Source organism: Salmo salar, chromosome 09 (assembly GCF_965601325.2).
Source record: "Salmo salar chromosome 09, fSalSal1, whole genome shotgun sequence".
NCBI lineage: Eukaryota > Metazoa > Chordata > Actinopteri > Salmoniformes > Salmonidae > Salmo > Salmo salar.
In genome coordinates, this window is record NC_138299.1 from 13,142,298 (window position 1) to 13,165,643 (window position 23,346).

Below are 23,346 nucleotides of genomic sequence, written 5' to 3' on the forward strand. Positions count from 1 at the left end.
TGGAACAGAGAGTTGCTTGTATTGTATAATGCATTATCCACACACCTTTTGGTCTGCAAAGTTACTATGCATTTAAAAAAAGACAAAATAATGTACATATGCTGAGCCCATTTCATATATAGATATATTACAACATATACACTATCGTCTTTATTTGAGATATTTTCTTTTTTCCTCCGCTCTTTTGGTTTGTTACTTCCTCCTTTGAGATGGGAATTGTCCGATTGATGGGAGTAGGAAGAAGTAGTCCCCTAATGGTTAAGATATGATTCAGGATAGGTAATCTGATCCTAGATCTGTTCCTAAGGGCAGCTTCTACCCGGAGCCTGTTGATGATGGTACTCTCCAGAGTCACGTTCGGCAGGCTGCAACATTACAAAACCTGCATGTAGAAATGTATTGTGTAGAAAAGATGATTGCCTTGAAGGATACGGAATCGAGTCTGCTCTATTCGTTACATTTCTATCTGCGAAGGTTGAACATATCACCTTCCTGAATACACCCTGGTCAAGTCTGTGTTTGTCACCATGGAAACGTCCCACTCCGCTGTCATGGGTTCGGATGTGTTGTAAAGAGATCTATTTCTCTGGTTGCACAGTCTCTGAGAGGAGTGAGAGAGGTAGCCTACTGTAGATAGCAGGATTGGACACAACTTAATTTAGTCCATTTTGGGAAGGGAACAAGTCTCCTGAAAAGACGGAATAGACATGGAATTTACCCGTAGTCCCATCCCATGCTAGCTAGGCCTTACTGTGCTTTGGCTGGGCTAATTTGTGTGTGTGTTTTGAGAGAGACAGATGCCCAGACCAGAGAGACAGACTATGGTTATGTTCATAAGGCACAAACGGGGAGAAATAAACCAGTTTGAAATGGGAAATGAAAAAAGTTGGACCAAAAATGTTTCTTTCTAATTGTGCCTGCTGAACCCGACCCATGTCTGTGTGTAACTCTGTCAGCAGAAAAACCTCCAACAGAGAAACGGACTGAGAATCTGCTGTAAATAAAGGATTGTATTGGAGGAGACGAGTTGTCAATTTATTCTCTCAATTTCTTCTACACATCCACCCAGTTACCGTGCTCAACAATCCTCAGATTGAATATGAGTGGTAGTAAACCAACCATCGCCCCACAAAGCAATATGGGCACAATCATAATGTAGACAAGATCAGGACAAAGGACTTATGTTAGTACCAGGTATAAACGGGGCGAAGAAGAGCCCGGTTTTTCATGCGCTTATTATGAACTGAACATTTGAACCAATTTCTACCATAGATGGAACCCACTTAGTGAAACCAGGCTCCATCCACCCAGGTTTAGCTGCAGCGTCTGTCATGTAACAGACGTCTACGTTGTGACACATCATTCCTTCTCAGGTCCTCCCCAGTGGCGGTATTAGCATACAACAGCAGAGAGCCGTCCTTCTCTTTGCCTCTACATCTCACTGGGTGTTACTGCTACTGTGTACGTGTAGGCCTGCACTCGTCATTTCTCTTGCCCAATGGAGGAGAAGCCGTATCAGTGCCTGCGACAGAGACCGAGTGAGCCTTCTGTTGTCATTAGAATGTATTTGTAATATTAATGTCGCGCCGCAATTACAATAACTTCGCCACTGACAGAGAGCGAGAGCGAGAGCGAGAGCGGAGAGAGAGAGAGAGAGAGAGAGAAAGGCCTCTGGTGGGTTACCAGGGTTCTATATTCTCAGCCCCTGGATGAAACGTTGCTCCTGACATCCTGCTTTGAACACCCACACGAAGGGAGAGGAGAGAAGGGGGGGAGAGGCCTGTCCATGGGCACACGAGAGGGGGTGAGGGGCCCAGGGGAGAGGGGGAGAGGAAGAGAGACTGTTAGGGAGAGAGGAGAGAACAAATCCCATTGGTGGATGAAGAATAGGAGCTTTCCCGTCTCTCTTTCTCTGTCTTACTGTATCCACGGTACTTCCTCATTGTCTTCACACATCTGTAAATCTCAGCACCCTGACCCAACCCATTGGGATAACTCACAGGCATGGTAACGTGTGACTGTGTGTGTTTCTCCTTACGTACCTGTGTGTGTTCTCCCTCTCTCCCTTTTTCTCTCCCTTCTTCTTCTTCTCTCCGCCCGTCCGAAGTGGAAACCAACCGGTCCCTGATCATCTCCTCTCCCACAGCTCGCAGCTATTTGATCCACTACGCAGTTCATTAACAGGATAGTTGCACGATAAGATATGTTCAGACAAGGAAGGAAATGATTGAGGTTTTGTATCATACTGTATCTCGCCATATCACTATCTTTGATCAGCACTGAGGGAGGTTTACTGTGTGCTGGGAGACTCACTTTCTTCTGCCCCTTCCACAGGACCTGGATAGCGGGCTTTTAAATGGTAAGTAGCCTTTAAATGGGGGAAAGAAGCGTTTACACCGCTGGAACACTGGTTTATACCGGTGTGTGTGGTGTGTGTGTGTGTGTGAGAGAGAGACAGAGATAAAAAGGGAAGAAAAATGTCCCTAGGAGAAAAAGGCCTTGATAGGTGGAGAGGCAGACAGGCGGTGTAGAGAGGGGTGGAGGGAGGGAGAGAAAGAAAGAGAGGGATGGAGGGAGGGAGAGAAAGAAAGAGAGGGATGGGTGTGGGGGTGAAACATCTCTGATGTCCCTTTGATTATCTCAGGCTCTCCTGCTGGGCTCTCAGACACCACTCATCACAGAGAGAGAAAGAGAGAGGGGGGAGGGAGGGAGAGAGAGAAAGGGGGAGGGAGGGAGGGAGAGAGAGATAAAGGGGGAGGGAGGGAGAGAGAGAGAGAGAGAAAGGGGGAGGGAGGGAGGGAGGGAGGGAGGGAGGGAGGGAGGGAGGGAGGGAGGGAGGGAGGGAGGGAGGGAGAGAGCGAGCGAGTGAAAGAAGGGGGCGAGCGACGGGAATAAAGATCAAAATGGAAGCTGAAGAGATGATGGTGAATCCAATCTGATAGTGCAAACGGAGAGTAATAGATGATTTAGATATGGTCTGTTCATTGTATAGTTCTCTGCAGAGAGGGAGGGGGGATATCTAGTTCTCTCATTGTCCTCCACATTCAGACAGACTGGGTTCGAACCAGAGTTCCCTGCGTGCCACAAAACTGTTAGCCTGCAGAGCTAAAGCATAAAGGCATCAACACCAATTGGTCACATATACAGTACACCTCAAGTCATATTAGTCATATACAGTACACCTCAAGTCATATTAGTCATATACAGTACACCTCAAGGTATATTAGCTAGACACGGCTGGATCAAATCGGAGACCAGATCTCTCACTACGTTCAATACCAACCGGAGAGTTTATCTGTATGTCAGTGGACAAACTGGCGGTTATCCGAAAGCGATAATACGAGGGCGTGTGTTAGTGCCATTACCGACGTGACGCAGTTGCTATAGGCGGAGCCGACGTCTGCCTTTTGAGAGTCGAATCACTTCCTCAAGAGAGACCTGGTACGACGGCTGTAGAAGTAACACCATTACCAGGGTTGCACAATTCCAGTCATTTCCCCCAAACTCCCCGGTTTCCAGAAATCCCAGTTGGAGGATACCAGTAATCAGGAGAGAATAAGCAGGGTGTCAGGGAGCCTCCGACCCGGGAGTTCAGGAAAACCGTGGATTTTAGGGAAAGTTAACGTATTTTTGTTGTTGCGTCCCTAACAAAGAGTCATAAAACCCCAGCTAGAAGCTACATCAGGAACACCCCGAGAGAGTGATCAATTTGAAACGCCATCCACAGCTCAGACTGCACAGTCAGTCCATCAGCAGCCTAATGCCACGTTGGGTTCCCGCTGTCTCAGTGAGAACCGGCGTCATCAGTGTACACAAGGTTTACCTAAGGTTTATGTAAGGTTTAACAGGGGAAGTAGATGGCTAGGACTAAGTGAGAGAGACATGCAGAGAGATGAGATGGTATAACTGATAGGCCACTGCTAAACTCACACACACACACGCACACGCACGCACACACACAAAAGCAGCGATGGTACAACTGATAGCCCTCTCTATTAAACCCACAAAACACAAGACTAGGGTTCTCCTGAACACAACAGTGCCTTCCATTCTCTGCTATGCTCGCCCAACAAGCATACAGCACTGGGCTATACCGACAGACACACACCCAGGGTGCTATTCTCTCCCAGCAGGTGACATCACTCTGCAGGATGCTATCTGAGGGAGGGGAGAGGGGGAGGGGCAGGAGCCCTAATCCATGTCTCTCTAGTCACAACGCTGGCCAGTTTTAGGGGGAGTTAACTAGCAAAAACACTGTGTGGCCATATCCGGAGATAAGTGTGTACACACACACACACACACACAAACACACACACACACACACACACACACACACACACACACACACACACACACACACACACACACACACACACACACACACACACACACACACACACACACACACACACACACACACACACACACACACACACACACACACACACACACACACACACACACACACACATGCAAGTACACAGAAACCAGCTCAGACAAGGAGACAGATCTGAACCCAGCTCACACACGCACACACAGTTAAAGAGGTTGTTTCAGTGAGTTTAATGGGTTATGAAGAATGACAGGGAACAAAATGAAGCTCTAGAAATGATGTAATATCAACTACACAACACTACACCGTCATTACACTAAAAACGTGTGCTACTTTCTGAACAGCCACGGACTCCTCGAATCCCCTCGAGTGGCTAGGGCAGGTTCGCTAGGCGCGGTCCAACTCCGCCCGACACTCCTCCAACTTCCTGATGAGGTCAGAGGTCAGGGGGTGCTGGTTGCCGTGAGTAACCTTCATGATGTCATAGGCCTGCAGGGGAGATAGGAGATAGCAGGGGTGTGTTCAGTGATGTGGCGTGTTCATTACCTTACCCGTACAGATGTATTGACTACAGCTGACATGATTCCCTACATGCTACCAGCCAGAAACCCCTACTGTATCTGTTGTACAAAGTCTATCTAAACCAGGACTATTCCAATCTTACCCTACAAGGCCCAGAGTACGGCTGTTTTTCAGTTCCACCTGATAATTAATTGCACCCACCTGATGTCCTATGTCTATATCAGTCCCGGATTAGACAGGAAGAATGACAGCAGTGGAACTGGCTTTGAGGTCCAGATTTGAGTTTGAGGGACCTAAATGTTCTGTAACGTTGCAACCCCCTGAACCGAGCCCTGAGATAGATGAGGGGAGACGGGGAATAGGGCAGCCATAACAATGGTTCGCCGCCCAGCTCACCAGTCTCAGTGTGTGCTGTGCGTCCCCCAGGTGAACCAGGAAGTGCTGGAGCTTGGCCACTCTCATCAGCTGGATGGCGTGGGCAGGGTGGGGGTCTGGGTAGTACTGCCTGGGGAGAGAGGAGGGGGGGGGGGGTAGAGTGATTAGTGGGGTGGGAGTACAGCCGGTTTGAAGAAGACAGCAAATTTGATATCAGCAAAATCTTTCAAATGCTCTGAGCGTTCGAACATGCCTGACTGGAGTGTCAGGCGGGCGGGTTTTGCAGTTTTGGGATGGTTCCATTAGTTCCATTTCGCAAGACAAGCTTACGTAAGTGTGGCTCTCAAGTATGTGGAGAAACACAAATACTATTTGAACCCAGGTCTGGCTCACAGTGCTTAAAGACAGACAGGAGAGAGTAAAGCTTTGTTTCCACTCCGCTGCTCTTTTGTTAAAACCTGTTGGGGCTCGGGGGCAGTATTGAGACATTTTGAAAAAAATATGTGCCCATTTTTAACTGCCTCCTACACCAACTCAGAAGCTAGGATATGCATATTATTAACACATTCGGATAGAAAACACTCTGAATTTTCTAAAACAGTTTGAATGGTGTCTGTAAGTATAACAAAACTCATATTGCAGGCAAAAACCTGTGAAAAATAGATGTAAAAAAAAATGTGAATTTTGTGACTGTACTATTTAGTGTCATTGTTTTATAGATACCATAGTGAGAAAGGATTAATTTCGCAACACCTACGGCTTCCACTAGATGTCAACGATCTTTATAAAGTTGTTTGAAGCGTCTATGATAAACAGAGAGCAAATTAGAATCCAAGGAAGTTGACATGTCATCACTTCATTTTTTTGCGCCTGCGCATAAATCTGAGAAGCGTGAGTTTGTCTTCATTGTTTATCTAGACATAGGATAGGTTGTGTGAAAATATTACTGATGTTTAACGTTAAAAATGGACCAAAAGATTAATGCTAAACAACATTTGACATGTTTGAACGGACGTAAATAGATTATTTACTAGGTTTTTTTTAGCTTTTCGGCGTGATTTTACACTCCCCCCACCACGTTTTGTGGGAGCATAATGAACGCTAAGTACTTGGTGTTATTTGGACATAAATTATGAACTTTGTCAAAAGAAACCACATTTGTTCCGGACCTGGGATGCCTTCCGGACCTGGGATGCCTGCCTTCTGATGGAGATAATCAAAGGTAAGGGGATATTTACAATGTTATTATCGATTTTAGATGATGCTAACTGTATAGCATAGCCTGTTGTTCTTAGCATAGCACCCCGTTTATTGCAAAATGTGATTTCCCAGTAAAGTTATTTTGAGATCTGGCCATTCGGTAGCAATTACGAGATGATAATATATTATTCTTTGAATGACAATATTATAATTTACCAATGTTTTCGAATAGTAATTTTGTTATGTTCACCGGAAGCATTTCAGAGAAGAAAAAAATCTGAATTTCACGCTACTGTAAAATGCTGTTTTTGGATATAAATATGAACTTGATGGAACAAAAAATGCATGTATTGTATAACATAATGTCCTAGGAGTGTCATCTGATGGAGATTGACAAAAGTTAGTGCATAATTCTAGCTGGTTTCTGCTTTTGGTGACGCCTGACCTTGAATTGAAAATGGATGTTTGTACTTTTGTGGCTATGTACTGTCCTAACATAATCTAACTTTATGCTTTTGCCGTAAAGCCTCTTTGAAAATCGAACAATGTGGTTAGATTAAGGAGATGTTTATCATTTAAATTGTGTAAAATAGTTGATTGTTTGAGAAATTGAAATTATTAGATTTTTGATGTTTTGAATTTCCAGCCTTGTTAGCAATCCCGACTCGGGGTTCATTGCTAACCTGTAGCCCCAACAGGTTTTAATTAAGGAATACTTTTTCTTCCAGTGGTAAACGAGAAAGAGAGAGGGGTGCAGATAGAGGAGGAGGTTGGTAAATGGAGAGAACACAAAAAAGTGCTTTCTAGCATCAAAATAAACTAAATGTGGTGCATTAACTGGTACACTATCTGGGTAAATATGACCATTGGTTTATCTCTGGAAATAAAAATGATTGTTTAAACATTTACTTTGCTCGACTTTACACTCTTATCATAGAGCTGGGAGGGTTAAAACTGTACTATCATGTCATATATAAACACGCACAGAAAGATCATGTGAGTGAGAGAGAGAGAGAGTGAGAGTGAGAGTGAGAGTGAGAGAGAGAGAGAGAGAGAGAGAGAGAGAGAGAGAGAGAGAGAGAGAGAGACTATACCAGTGCTCCCATCGAGGTTATGAGCCATGTCATAATATCTATCAACATTTGGGATAGCTAATCAGGGGGCTGATTAAAACTGTACCCCAACAGCTTTTTAAATACACATGTCAAAACATGTGTGTGCGTGCGTGTGAGAGAGAGAGAGTGGAGTGTGTGTATGTGTCCGTGTGTTAAAGTGGAGCAGAGAGTGCCCTATCCAAATAGGTCAGAGAGCAGAGCCTTATGCTTCTGGTTGAATTATGAAGAATCTACCAAATTATAAAACACTCCCACGGATAATACACACTCTTAAAGAACACAAACTCACTTACAGAAAGGATACACACTCTTACGGGTCGTTTACACTAGGAAGTGGTATCGCGCTGTGAAACAACGGAATCCATTCACTTTCAATGGCAGGAAAGCAAGAGAAGAGAAGTGGGCGGGGGGACTGTTGAGTGAGGCGAGCATGGGCGAAGGAGCTAAACAGGGCGGGACTAAAGTTGGGGAAAACTGAATTTTATTCAAACCCTCGGCGATATCGCCACTCGAGTGACCAAATCGAAGCTCACCATAGCTTCCAACCACCACTGGATTAGCTGACAATGGCTGTTGATACATAGCACTACCTAGCTTGCTTGCTAGCATCCACATGAGGCCGGGGCTAGTGTGGCTAGGCGAGTGCCGCTTGTATAGTGGAAACGCTCTGTTAGAGAACACACACACACACACACACACACACACACACACACACACACACACACACACACACACACACACACACACACAGAGAGAGAGAGAGAATACACTCACTCTTAGAGAATACACACAGAGAATACATACACTCTTAGAGAATACACACAGAGAATACATACACTCTTAGAGAATACACACACTCTCAGAGAACACACACACTCAGAGAACATACACACAGAGAATACACACACAGATAATACACACACTAAGAGAATACACACACTTAGAGAATACACACACTCTAAGATAATACACATAGAGAATACACACAGTCTTAGAGAATACACACAGAGAATACACACAGTCAGAGAATATACACAGAGAATACACACACTCTTAGAGAATACACACACTCTTAGAGAATACACAGATAATACACACACTCTTAGAGAATACACACACAATCTAAGATAATACACACAGAGAATACACACACAGATAATACACACACTAAGAAAATACACACTAAGAGAATATACACAGTCTTAGAGAATACACACAGAGAATACACACACTCTAAGAGAATACACATAGAGAATACACACAGTCTTAGAGAATACACACAGAGAATACACACAGTCTTAGAGAATACACACAGAGAATACATACACTCTTAGAGAATACACACACTCTTAGAGAATACACACACTCTTAGGGAATACACAGATAATACACACACTCTTAGAGAATACACACACAATCTAAGATAATACACACAGAGAATACACACACAGATAATACACACACTAAGAAAATACACACTAAGAGAATATACACAGTCTTAGAGAATACACACAGAGAATACACACAGTCTTAGAGAATACACACAGAGAATACATACACTCTTAGAGAATACACACACTCTTAGAGAATACACACACTCTTAGAGAATACACACACTCTTAGAGAATACACAGATAATACACACACTCTTAGAGAATACACACAGAGAATACACACAGAGAATACACACACTCTTAGAGAATACACACAGAGAATACACACAGAGAATACACACAGATAATACACACACTCTTAGAGAATACACACAGAGAATACACACACACACACACACAGAGAATACACACACACAGAGAATACACACAGTCTTAGAGAATACACACAGAGAATACACACTCTTAGAGAATACACACAGAGAATACACACAGAGAATACACACAGAGAATACACACAGAGAATATACACACAAAGAGAATACACACAGAGAAGACACAGCCTTAGAGAATACACACAGAGAATACACACCCTCTTAGAGAATACACTTGCAACACTACACAACAGGTTTGCGTGGGGAACAGCTCTTGAACCCAAACCAACCCACATGTTGTTGTTGTTTATGGTGAACAGACAGACGGTAGTTTATATGGACATCTTGAGACAGGAGAGCAGAGCGACACCAGATGGCACAGAATTGGGCAACTCCAAAACAGTCCCTTCCTCATGGTTTATTCACATGAACGTTATTGCAGTTGAAAGTGTTGGTTTTACAACAGCGGTGGCCCACCTTCCTCCTGGAAAACTACTGGCTGCAGGTTTCTGCTCTAGCCTTCTTGGAGGAGGGTTGGCCACCCCTGAATTACACAATGTGTCACCGGGACAGATGGAAGCCGCCTGACATTTACAGAAAAGTTCATCCGGGATCCAATGGACTATAGATCATTTGAGTGACATCATTCTGATGAGTGCCAACCGAACGACAACAAATAAAAAGAGGCAGACAGTGGAACACTAAATGTCAATATCAAAGTAGGTTTTTTCAGAGCCATATTATTTCTTATCACATCCAGCCGTGGGTTCATTAATATCACAGTAATTGGTGTACTGCTCAATAGGCCAAAAACACACAGAGTGCCGTGGAGCACTCACCACGCCTCAATGACTTATTGAGAGGAGCTCAGACACACAAGCGCACGCACGCACGCACACTTTCTCTGCCTCAAGCATTTATCAACAAAAACTGTTTGGCTGTAACGCACTCAAGGAGAGAACTATCCAATTAAATCTCCAATTAGAAGTCAATGCTGGGGTGGTTTCTCGTATTAAGTGCACGCACGCACGCACGCACACACACTCACACACACACACACTTGTTTTCTCAACTTTAACTTGGAACCAAATCTCTCTGGCAGAGGGAGACTGGGAGAGATCACACTGTGGAGAAATCTTTGGGAAACACACCTCTGTGCGGGAGAAATGTTTGGGAAAGTTTGCCATTTGGGAGACAGAAGAAATGGGTTTAATGCTTTAGGGAGTGAGCGCAGAAACACAGACAGATAGATAGACAGACATCACACGGCATGTCACAGACTCCATCTAGCCCAAAACAAAGCCGTCTGATTTTTACGAACCATCAGCAAGCCAACTAAAACAATCCACAAACATGTAAACAACCACATCAAAGACCAAACAATGTCTTAGATGCCCTAGAAAGACAAAGTACCTTCCGTGTGAAACTACTTTGTCAGAGATGAAGGCTGAAGGTGGTGGAAGATATTTCTTAGAACTGGAATCATCCATTGATCTCGTCAAGATCCGTTCACGGTAATTCAGCTAATTCCACTATTCAGATCAACCGTTCTATTGTAACGAATACAGCATGTAGGGTAGTGTATGGTTGATTTGGTTGATTTCTGGTTGATTTCCTCCCAGCATTCAAACATGTGTGCTAGATGACTGACTTTATCAGTCGCATAAATGTCCTGAGGGTAAAGCCATGGTGTCATGTCTACATTTGTACAACCTGCTGAGTTCAATACTGTATGCAGGCAGGGTTGCCCACGTTACTTAAGGCAGTGTATGTGTGTTTTTTTTTGTTGGGGGGGGGGGGGGGGGGGGCATAAGAATGAAATCAAATCCAGATTCATTTATACAGCACAATAACTAGAGGCTGCCTCTCCATGTCTTAGTCCTAAGCTTTGGGATAGTTAAAAGGCCAGTTCCAGAGGATCTGAGGGACCTACTGGGTACATAACTTAAAAACATGTCTGACATGTATTGGGGTGCACAATCGTGGATTGATTTAAAAACCAATAGAAGAATCTTAAAATGTATTCTAAAACTACAGAGACCTTAAAACCGATGTAATGTGTGCTCTCCATCTGGTCTTGGTCCGTACCCGTGCTGCAGCATTCTGTATGTTTTGCAGTTGACCAATGGCTTTCTTTGGTAGACCAGACAGGAGAGCATTACCTGGTGTTTTATCTTTATTACCCGTGAATTAAAATGTGCGGCCAGATTCTCTGTCTATGCTTTGACTCCAACAATAAGTACCTTGGTCTTGTCTTGATTTAGCTGGAGGAAGTTGTGAGCCATCCAAGTATTTAAATCACTAATACAGTCAAATCATTTATCAATAGAGCTAAAATCCTCTGGTGATACAGAAATGGAAAGTCATGTATCGTCTGTGTAGCAGTGAAAATCTAATCCTGTGCTTTCTGATAATGCTGCCAAGGGGTAACACAGTGCCGTCGGACAATAAAGAGTGCACTCAAAGATTTCAGACCCCTTGACGTTTTCCACATTTTGCTACGTTACAGCCTTATTCAAAAAATGTATTGCATAGTGTTTTTTCTCATCAATCTACACACAATACCCTATAATGACAAAGCAAAAACAGGTTTTTAGAAATTGTTGCTAAAAAAAATAAATGAAATATCACATTTACATAAGTATTCAGACCCTTTACTCAGCACTTTGTTGAAGCACCTTTGGCAGCGATTACAGCCTCAAGTCTTCTTGGTTATGACGCTACAAGCATGGCACACCTGTATTTGGGGAGTTTCTCCCATTCTTCTCTGTAGATCCTCTCAATCTTTGTCAGGTTGGATGGGGAGCGTTGCTGCATAGCTATTTTCAGGTCTCTCCAGAGATGTCAATCGGGTTCAAGTCCGCTCTCTGGCTGGGCCACGCAAGGATATTCAGAAACTTGTCCCGAAGCCACTCCTGCGTTGTCGTGGCTGTGTGCTTAAGGTCGTTGTATTATTGGAAGGTGAACCTTCGGCCCAGCCTGAGGTCCTGAGCGCTCTGGAGCAGGTTTTCATCAAGGATCTCTCTGTACTTTGCTCCGTTCATCTTTGCCTCAATTCTGACTAGTCTCCCAGTCCCTGCCGCTGAAAAACATCCCTACAGCATGATGCTGCCACCACCATGCTTCACCGTAGGGATGGTGCCAGGTTTCCTCCAGACGTGATGCTTTGCATTCAGGCCAAAGAGTTCAATCTTGGTTTCACCAGACTAGAGAATCTGGTCTGAGAGTCTTTAGGTGCCTTTTGGCAAACTCCAAGTGGGCTATATATAGACAGGTGTGTGCCTTTTACTGAGGAGTGGCTTCAGTCTGGCCATTCTATCATAAAAGGCCTGATTGGTGGAGCGCTGCAGAAATGGTTGTCCTTCTGGAAGGTTCTCCCATCTCCACAGAGGAAATACAGAGCTCTGTCAGAGTGACCATCAGGTTCTTAGTCACCTCCCTGACCAAGGTTCTTCTCCCCCGATTGTTCAGTTTGTCCGGGTCTCCAGCTCTAGGAAGAGTCTTGGTGGTTCCAAACTTCTTTAATTTAAGAATGATGGAGTCCACTGTGGTCTTGGGGACCTTAAATGCTTCAGAAATCTGTGCCTTGACACAATCCTGTCTCAGAGTTCTACGGAAAATTCCTTCAACCTTATTGGATTGGTTTTTGCTCTGACATGAATTGTCAACTGTGGGACCTTATATATAGACAGGTGTGTGCCTTTCCAAATCATGTAAAATCAATTGAATTTACCACTGGTGGACTCCAATTAAGTTTTAGAAACATCTCAAGGATGATCAATGGGAACAGGATGTACCTGAGCTCAATATCAAGTCTCATATCAAAGGCTCTGAATACTTATGTAAATAAGGTATTTCTGTTTTTAATACATTTGCAAACATTTCTAAAAACCTGTTTTCTCTTTGTCATTATGGGCTATTGTGTGTAGATTGCTGAAGATTTGTATTTATTCAATCCATTTTAGAATAAGGCTATAACGTAACAAAATGTGGAAAAAGCCAAGGGGTCTGAATACTTTCCCAATGCACTGAACAATACCGGACCCAAAATTGAACCTTGTGGAACGCCACGTGTTATGCATTTTCTCTGAATTGTGTTCACCAAGGGTGACAAAAAACTCTTGAGCGGTTAAATAGGTCCAAACCTAACATAGAACTGGGCCGGAGAGGCCTGCCCACCTCTCTAGTCTGCCCAGAAGGACATCATGGTCAACATTGTCGAATTCAGCACTTAAATCCAAGAGTACAAGGATAAAGAGCCGTTCGGCATCTGTGTTAGCTCTAAGATCATTTACCACTTTAACTAAGCCTGTCTCTGTGCTGGGCACAAAAAAACGTTTTTAGTGCAGTGGGGAAAGTGCCTGTGAACAGGGAGTGATTAACAAAAGCTTGCACTTCTTCAGATATGGAATTACATTTTTTTAAGAAGGTGGTGGGGATAGGTAGAGGCTTAAGTTGTATTATCACTTTCCTGAGCATGTCTGTGTCGACCAGGGAAGATACATCTATCGTGCCTTTGTGTGGTAGGCTAGGGTACATATCATCAAGCTTCTCATCGGGTCTTGCGTGACTGATACCCAGCCTAATGTTTGTTATCTTGTCTCTGATAAGGGTAGGATTTATCAGGCCATGGTTGGGAAGAGCACTCTGGAATTATTCTGGATTATTAGTGATCCAGCTAGAAAAAATTTGCCTGTCTGCCATTTCTAATTGTCTTGTTATAAATGCCAAGTTGCTCTCTCAGAATATCATAACGGACCTGCAGCTTTGACTTTCTCCACTTTCTCCTTAATTGATTCGTTTCCACACTTATCCAAGGGGCCTCTCCATTTGGATGTGGCCTTACTAAACTTTACTGGAGATCTGGCATCAATGGTTGTCCTTCATTTGCTATTAAAGTTATCAACTAAATCATCGCAAAGGGAAGGCAGAATAGGTTCATACACTTAGTGAAATCTGTAGCAACTTCAGACGTAAGATAGCATTTCGTAATAATGCGTTCGGTATTACCCTGTACTATGGTTAACAAGGTAGTAACAAATCCACAGTGGTGATCAGATAAAGCAACATCCAACAACAGAGGATATGTCAATAGAAAGCCTCTTGGTAATAACCAGGTCCAGAGTATGTCCGTGGTTATGGGTGGTCCCAGTAACATGTTGGATAATGTCCATAGAGCTCAAAAGAGTCATAACTTCAACGGCTTGGAGTCAGTCTCTTTGTCAACATGAATATTAAAATCGCCCAACACAATTTTATCATAGCTCAAGGACAATAGTTCAGAGAAATCAGGAAAGAAAGTGGAGCAGTGCTTTGGTGGTCTATACAGGGTTAGAGCCAGCACTGGTGGCTGACATTTAAACAGTATAGCATGATGCTCAAAAAAAGACCCAAAGTCAACAAATGAAATGTCCTTACAGATGAGAGCATTAGTAAAAATAGAGGCTGTCCCCCCACCCCTTTTCCCTTTTCTGTAGTCCGGGGGCGAGGCTTCAATAAGAGCAACACTACAGTCTGAAGACAGCCATGTTTCAGTGAGAAACATGCAATCAACTTTGCGCTCAGTAAGGAGGTCATTCACAAGAAAGGTTTTACTAGTGATTGCTCTGACATATTATAAGTGCCATATTCAATGAGTGCGAGCCACTCTGCCCCTGGGCCATCTGCCTCGAGGTAACCAATGGAATAACAACCAATTATGAACACTTGAAACCACGTTTTCTGACAGTCACCAATCTATCGGAATGGTAGGAGATGACAGTTTGTATAAACTCACTAGAAGGCCAAGTTAAAGGAACATAAATTAGGTTACTCACAATAACCATAGTGCCATTTCTACAGGAGCTGATATGCTTTCCAAGTCATCTGTTGCTTATTGGGACAGGGAAGACTGAATCCCTACCAGATCCTGTCTGTCAGTCTGACAGGGAGGACTGGAGCACTACCAGACCCTGTCTGTCAGTCTGACAGGGAGGACTGAATCCCTACCAGATCCTGTCTGTCAGTCTGACAGGGAGGACTGGAGCACTACCAGATCCTGTCTGTCAGTCTGACAGGGAGGACTGAATCACTACCAAACCCTGTCTGTCAGTCTGACAGGGAGGACTGAATCACTACCAAACCCTGTCTGTTGTCTGACAGGGAGGACTGGAGCACTACCAGACCCTGTCTGTCAGTCTGACAGGGAGGACTGAATCACTACCAAACCCTGTCTGTCAGTCTGACAGGGAGGACTGAATCACTACCAGACCCTGTCTGTCAGTCTGACAGGGAGGACTGGAGCACTACCAGACCCTGTCTGTCAGTCTGACAGGGAGGACTGAATCACTACCAAACCCTGTCTGTCAGTCTGACAGGGAGGACTGAATCACTACCAGACACTGTCTGACAGGGAGGACTGAATCACTACCAGACCCTGTCTGTGAGTCTGACAGGGAGGACTGAATCACTACCAGACCCTGTCTGTCAGTCTGACAGGGAGGACTGGAGCACTACCAGACCCTGTCTGTCAGTCTGACAGGGAGGACTGAATCACTACCAGACTCTGTCTGTCAGTCTGACAGGGAGGACTGAATCACTACCAGACCCTGTCTGTCAGTCTTTAAAACAGGTTTTGACGTTGCTGGAAATAATCCTGGAACCCCTGTGGTTTGGGTGAATCCTGTCTCTTTTAAAAAGCTTTGGTTGCTCCCATAGCAAATGAAAGTGGTCAAGAAAAAGAGACATTCCTGTCGTTGCAAAGTTTCTTCAGGTACTCGTTTAGGGCAAAATGTTCTGAACCCCTTCGGTGGCACGGGAGGGGGGCCAGGGATAATTATTCTCTTCCCTGTGCTAACGACGGTGTTAAAACCGACTCATCGACAGCTTTACTATAGGAGGCGTTTCCAACAGATTTGGTTTGCCGGGGTCACAGCAAGGTCGGTGCCGTTAGAAAACAGGTCATCCTCTTCTGGCAGCCGAGCTGCTTGATGGTGGTGCATTTTTCAGAATAACAGCACGATACACTGGACAGAGAACAAGAAAACACGTAACGTATGAGATCAACCACATGACAAAACTCACACACACATATATGGAATTGTGCTGTGTGTTGCCATGGTAAGTGACAATGGGGAGGGTGTGTGTTGGGGGACTGTTCTCTCTCCTCCTCTACATTAGTGTTCCCCGGCATGATCATTACCAAGAACAAAGAGCTGCCTTTCCACAGGGACCACTTTACTGGAATATTAAATCACGACACACACACACACACAAGCAGCACACACACAGGCAGCACACACACACACACACACACACACACACACACACACACACACACACACACACACACACACACACACACACACACACACACACACACACACACACTCCCTACTCAAAAGCGCGAGGGAATGCCAAGGATGTGGTTCGCTCGGTAAAGACAGCCTCATTACTAATCTGCCTTTATAGACAAAAACAGAACACTCTCTCTCTCTCCCTCTCACATGGATTTGCAGCTCTTGTCCGTCACACTCTCATGCCTGGCGTAATCAATCCCAGATCCCTCCTGCTGGACTCTGGGACCTGCTATAGATCCTGACGCCACTGTGAGAGTTAGCCAATACTCTGATCAGCTTGATCAATGGCTTTGACCAGACCCTCATATCCCACCGCTGACACCAGTAACACATGGAAAGGTCAGACAAACCTCACAGAACACTGGTGAGAGGGGAGATGGTGGGACGGAGAGAGAGTGAGAGACATAGAGACACGGAGAGAGAGAGAAAGAATGGAATGATGATTCTTTCCATAGATTCATCAACAGCTTGTATGTAAAACAGCCTCCCTCCCGCTCTCTCCTCTCCACCCAGCACGCTCCTGGGAGTCGAGTCCCTTTCCTGGCCCCTTCCTCACCGCTCTCCCCCACACTCCTCTCACCCCTCTCCCTGACTCTTAACAGCAGTGACAGAGGGTGCTACAGACTGTATGCCGTTACTCTCTGCCACACCTCGCTGGCATGCTGGTCATCACCCAGCACCAGGGCTGGAATTAACTTCATACATTACGTTAGTTAAAATCCAAATCATTTTATTTTTAAAGTTGAACAATCCTCATAGAAAACATTGGGCAAAGCACAATTCATGCGTTTTAATGCACTTCCTGAATTGAACTGCCCCTTACTCCGCTGTACACTGCACTTCCACCATGGCAGTTGTTGTCTTGTTCTGCTGCTCTGATTCTGACAGAAGTGCATCATGAATCAAAGCTACACCCGTCTGAGCAACCTCTGGGACATTTTTACTGACTGCTCCTTTCCATTCAACTGTCTACAGTCGCTTACTGTGTTCTGCTATGTAGCACAGAGCAGTCTTTCATGAGCAATAACACGCCCTGTGATAGGTCTGCTACTGGCCTTTCTGTTGTCTCCATGTTTTATTGGACTGTAGATGTGTGAGATCATGTGTTTTGTAACCTGTACAAGACCCGGCGAGAGAAATCCCCCTGGAGGACAATATTCTATTCGACCTGTTCCTCTGTCTTTTTTCATTCTCTCCCTGCCTCTGTTCTTCAGAACCTCAAAGAACTCAGAGAGGGGATGTGTGTGTGTGTGTGTGTGTGTGTGTGTGTGTGTGTGTGTGTGTGTGTGTGTGTGTGTGTGTGTGCATGCGTGTGTGCGTGCGTGTGTGCATGTTGTGTGTGTGAGGAGGAGGACGAGTGCATCGCCTTGACTGCGACCCTCAGCTACTGGTTCACAGAAAGTTCCGGAGAGTACTCATCCAGAGTTCAAGTCTTCCATCCCTCTTTTCTTCTCCTTTAACAGCCGAGTCGTAATAAAGAGAAGACCTCCATCACTCACACACAGACACACTGTAGCTGTGAAACATACTGTAAGTAAAATACCCTGTCCATCTCCCTTTCTCTCCATAGCAGAGCAGTCTGTATTGGTGACATGTTCTATGCTTGGATATTGGCGTGAGGACATTTGTCATAGTATCAAATTGAATTATTCACTGCAGCGTGTTGGCTCAGTGTACTAAGGCTTGTAACCATGGGTGACACACACGCCCCATGCACAGGCACGTGCACAAGCGCACACACACACACCTTGGCAGCTCATGACACCAAGCCCTGTATCCCCAGGTGACAGGTGTCAGCAGGTAAAACAGAGAGCAAATCACTGCAGAGTGTTGGAGAAACGACAGAGGAGATGGAGGGGAGGGAAAGAGAAGGAGAGAGAGAGAGAAGTAATGAGATGAGAGGTGTTTTGACAGTGGACAGAGGGTAAGAGGTAGGAGAGGATGGGAGAGAGAGAGAGAGACGGAGGGGAGAGAGATGGAACGAGAGTGTGTTAGGGTAGATGAGAGAGCGTTGGACAGAGGGTGAGAGGTAGTGGGAGTAACAAACAGCACAGCAGAGAACGGCAGAGAATGGAGTTACTTCACTGCACTCAGTCAGCCTGTTCCAGTGGTTTTCAAACCTCTCCTCGGGACCCCCATCCGTTCCCTGTAGTTGATCTGTCCCAGAGCTAGCCCACAACACCTGATTCCAATTGTCAACTAATCATTAAGCCATTGACTACAGCAGGTGAATCAAGCCAGCTAGTTCAGGGCTAGAACAAAATGATGAAGCCTCTGGGGTTTGAGAACCCCTACCCTATTCAGCCAGTGGAGGCTCCTCAGAGGAGGAAGGGGAGGACCATTCACCTCAGCGAATTTCATGAAAAATAAAAATTGTGAAACATTACAAAAAGTTATCCTTCATAGATACAACGTTTTTAACGAATACATTTCTTAAAAAATTAAGGACAATCAAGAGAGAGAGAATGCTAGCTATCTATTTTTTTTCACTTTCACTTACTTACCTAGCGAAAACAGCTAGCTAGTTTAGCCTATTCAAACATCTGGCTCAAACAGAGAGGGATGCTATGATACCTAGTTGGCTATGGCTAGCCAATGCTGGAACTCCTCCAAGTCAAGGTAAGCTTTTGGTTTTATTCATTCATTGCCACCAGGGCCCGCCGATGTAACTGCTTTACTGCTTCCTAACTGTACTGCATGATTGTAGCGGGTTTACTAACGCGTTAGTTCTAGTAGCTATGTTGACTTGACGTTTGCTAATATGGTGACAATGATGTAGGCTGTGTGTAGCGGTTATGATATGAAGGTTTGGCTTGGATGGGTTTTTTCGCCTGGTCACAGACAGCTGATATGTTGTGCACTGAAGTCCACAAACAAAAGGAAAATGTGAGAGGAGGAGAGCGCGTAAATGCGAAAAGGAATTATGCAACGATCAAAAGGATCATGCTGTTTATATGTGGCTGCTATGAAAGTTGACTGTGTTTGCATGTGATCAGGGGTGTATTCATTCTGCTGATTCTGTTGAAAAACTTTTTTTTTTTTTCAAACGGAAGCAAACAGAATGAAACGGGGATAAACCTGAATTTGTCCAATAGAAACTCTCGTTTGCAACTGTTGGACTAATGATTACACCCTAGATCAGCTAGACGGAGGCAAGATTGTGAAAGGCGTTAATGAATGTGTCAATGTCGGTCACCTTACTCAAATTTCTCTCGTCCTCTGCACCTTCGTTTTAAACTTTCATTCATAGGCTAGGTTGTAGCAACCTCATGATGGGTATAGGGAAAATGTGACTATCATGTAGTAGCCTAAACCTATCGATGTTACATTGAACTGGGTGAATGGAATATGAATGACAGTCATCCAATATGCTGTAATATTCAGCATACAGAAACCTACTGCAGTAACAGTGAGGGAAAAAAGTATTTGATCCCCTGCTGATTTTGTACGTTTGCCCACTGACAAAGAAATGATCAGTCTATCATTTTAATGGTAGGTTTATTTGAACAGTGAGAGACAGAATAACAACAACAAAAATCCAGAAAAACGCATGTCAAAAATGTTATAAATTGATTTGCATTTTAATGAGGGAAATAAGTATTTGACCCCTCTGCAAAACACAAATTAGTACTTGGCGGCAAAACCCTTGTTGGCAATCACAGAGGTCAGACGTTTCTTGTAGTTGGCCACCAGGTTTGCATACATCTCAGGAGGTATTTTGTCCCACTCCTCTTTGCAGATCTTCTCCAAGTCATTAAGGTTTCGAGGCTGACGTTGGCAACTCGAACCTTCAGCTCCCTCCACAGATTTTCTATGGGATTAAGGTCTGGAGACTGGCTAGGCCATTCCAGGACCTTAATGTGCTTCTTCTTGAGCCACTCTTTTGTTGCCTTGGCCGTGTGTTTTGGGTCATTGTCATGCTGGAATACCCATCCATGACCCATTTGCAATGCCCTGGCTGAGGGAAGGAGGTTCTCACCCAAGATTTGACGGTACATGGCCCCGTCCATTGTCCCTTTGATGCAGTGAAGTTGTCCTGTCCCCTTAGCAGAAAAACACCCCCAAAGCATAATGTTTCGACCTCCATGTTTGACATTTTACATTTACATTTTACGGTGGGGATGGTGTTCTTGGGGTCATAGGCAGCATTCCTCCTCCTCCAAACACGGTGAGTTGAGTTGATGCCAAAGAGCTCCATTTTGGTCTAGCTGACCACAACACTTTCACCCAGTTGTCCTCTGAATCATTCAGATGTTCATTGGCAAACTTCAGACGGGCATGTATATGTGCTTTCTTGAGCAGGGGGACCTTGCGGGTGCTGCAGGATTTCAGTCCTTCACGGCGTAGTGTGTTACCAATTGTTTTCTTGGTGACTATGGTCCCAGCTGCCTTGAGATCATTGACAAGATCCTCCCGTGTAGTTCTGGGCTGATTCCTCACCATTCTCATGATCATTGCAACTCTACGAGGTGAGATCTTGCATGGAGCCCCAGGCCGAGGGAGATTGACAGTTCTTTTGTGTTTCTTCCATTTGCGAATAATCGCACCAACTGTTGTCACCTTCTCACCAAGCTGCTTGGCAATGGTTTTGTAGCCCATTCCAGCCTTGTGTAGGTCTACAATCTTGTCCTTGACATCCTTGGAGAGCTCTTTGGTCTTGGCCATGGTGGAGAGTTTGGAATCTGATTGATTGATTGCTTCTGTGGACAGGTGTCTTTTATATAGGTAACAAGCTGAGATTAGGAGCACTCCCTTTAAGTGTGTGCTCCTAATCTCAGCTCGTTACCTGTATAAAAGACACCTGGGAGCCAGAAATATTTCTGATTGAGAGGGGGTCAAATACTTATTTCCCTCATTAAAATGCAAATAAATGTATAACATTTTTGACATGTGTTTATCTGGATTTTTTTGTTATTATTCTGTCTCTCACTGTTCAAATAAACCTACCATTAAAATTATAGACTGATCATTTCTTTGCCAGTGGGCAAACATACAAAATCAGCAGGGGATCAAATACTTTTTCCCTCACTGTAGCAGTCTGTGATCCACTGCAATACATCTGGAAAACACAACCAAACAGACAGAACTCTCAAACTAGAATTAAATATGAAAGGCGGCATACATTTTCATTGTCCCTCGGTATGTGATGATGTGTTGTGTGTATAGAGAGACCGTGAAATCTAAGAGGAAGTCAGTTTGGCCTTCAGTTGTCTTAGAGGAATTCAGGACACAGCTCGTGTGATCCTCATCATCGAATCCTGCCAACAAAGAGACACACAGAGATATACACAACAGACATACACGCGCACAAGCATGCACGTCCGCACGCAAACAAACGCACACACTGGGATCTACCGCAAACACACACTGGAAAACTCTGGGAAGTAGCTTTGTTGTTACTAAACACAAGACTTCCGAACGCATCTCTCCCTCGCTCTGGGATGACAGGATGACAAATGGAGGAGTGTGTTTGTTTATGTTTTCTGTGGCTTTACTTTGGTTGAGTTTCTCTTCCGGTAACTGTCGTACTAAAAATGCAACAAAAAGCACCCTTCTCTTATTCCAATCGATTGGGCATTTGGAATATTCATGAACATTTGGCATTGTGTATTCATTCATAAACACACACACACATGGACGCACGCACAAAGGCAAACAACACACACATACTAAAGATCCGTGGCACGGATTCATCGATTAATCGTTGGTGCCATGCATCCCACTGCCATCGATATAACAGGCACAACTTACAACATCTGATTCCAGAATTCTCAATTTAGTTATCTATTGTAACATTACATGGCACAGCCCCCCCATCGGCTACAGTTGAACATATTGGGAGTTAGAAGTCCACAGATCCTGAGACGATGGCCTCCTCCACTCCATTGTGGTGGCCCCATGTGTGTTTGGGGCAAGGGATGTGTGTGTACAGATGTAGGATCTTCATTTGATCACCCTGTCACAGGAGCAGACAGAATTCTTACGATTGACTTTGAAATTGGACGTCTGTCCATGTCCTGGACAGACGGAAAATGCTTTCAAAACCGGCTACTAGGGGCAACAGAGCGCTATTACCATGAAGTTGGCTTGGATTTTTTTGTAATCATATGTCTCCGGATTCAAAGGTCACGTGTTCAAACCTAGTGGTAGACACTAATTTTGTATTTTGGGTTTTAACCCTATCCCAAACCTTAACCCTTAAACGTAAACATTCAGAATGAATGCCTGAACATAATATTTTAACGCAATCTAAAACCTTAACTTCTAAATTTGACGTTTGTAGCAATTTTGAAATATGACTTTTGGAGAAAGGCAGATAAACATCTGAATCGGAGGTCACATTAGTAAAACCGTGAATCTTGTTTTGCAGGATAACTTTTCAGCAATTTAGCAAAGTAGTGTATTTGAGGTTTAAAAAGGCTTCGGAAGCCTAAAAATGTCCATCAATTATAAACCACAAAATAATTCAAATTTCCTGTTGCTGCAGGATGGAGTTGTAGACCTTTTTTCAATTGTGTGTCTGTGTGTGTCTGTGTGTGTCTGTGTGTGTGTGTGTGTGTGTGTGTGTGTGTGTGTGTGTGTGTGTGTGTGTGTGTGTGTGTGTGTGTGTGTGTGTGTGTGTGTGTGTGTGTCTGGAGCCGTGTGAATGGTACAAGGAGCATTGCCCCTTTCCTAAGGTGTCGCCATGAATCCAGTGCA

At 44.4% G+C, this 23,346-nt stretch overlaps 1 protein-coding gene across 1 annotated transcript in view; it reads right to left on the minus strand.

Annotated features, from left to right (window-relative positions):
* Nucleotides 1-4,548: 4,548 nt before the first annotated feature.
* The window catches only part of smyd3 (SET and MYND domain containing 3), a 218,518-nt gene continuing 199,720 nt past the window's right edge, over nt 4,549-23,346 (minus strand). Inside the window, 2 exon segments of the mRNA NM_001140394.1 lie at nt 4,549-4,822; nt 5,252-5,360. Of these exon segments, the coding sequence (NP_001133866.1) occupies nt 4,721-4,822; nt 5,252-5,360 (211 nt within the window). The 3' untranslated portion in view covers nt 4,549-4,720.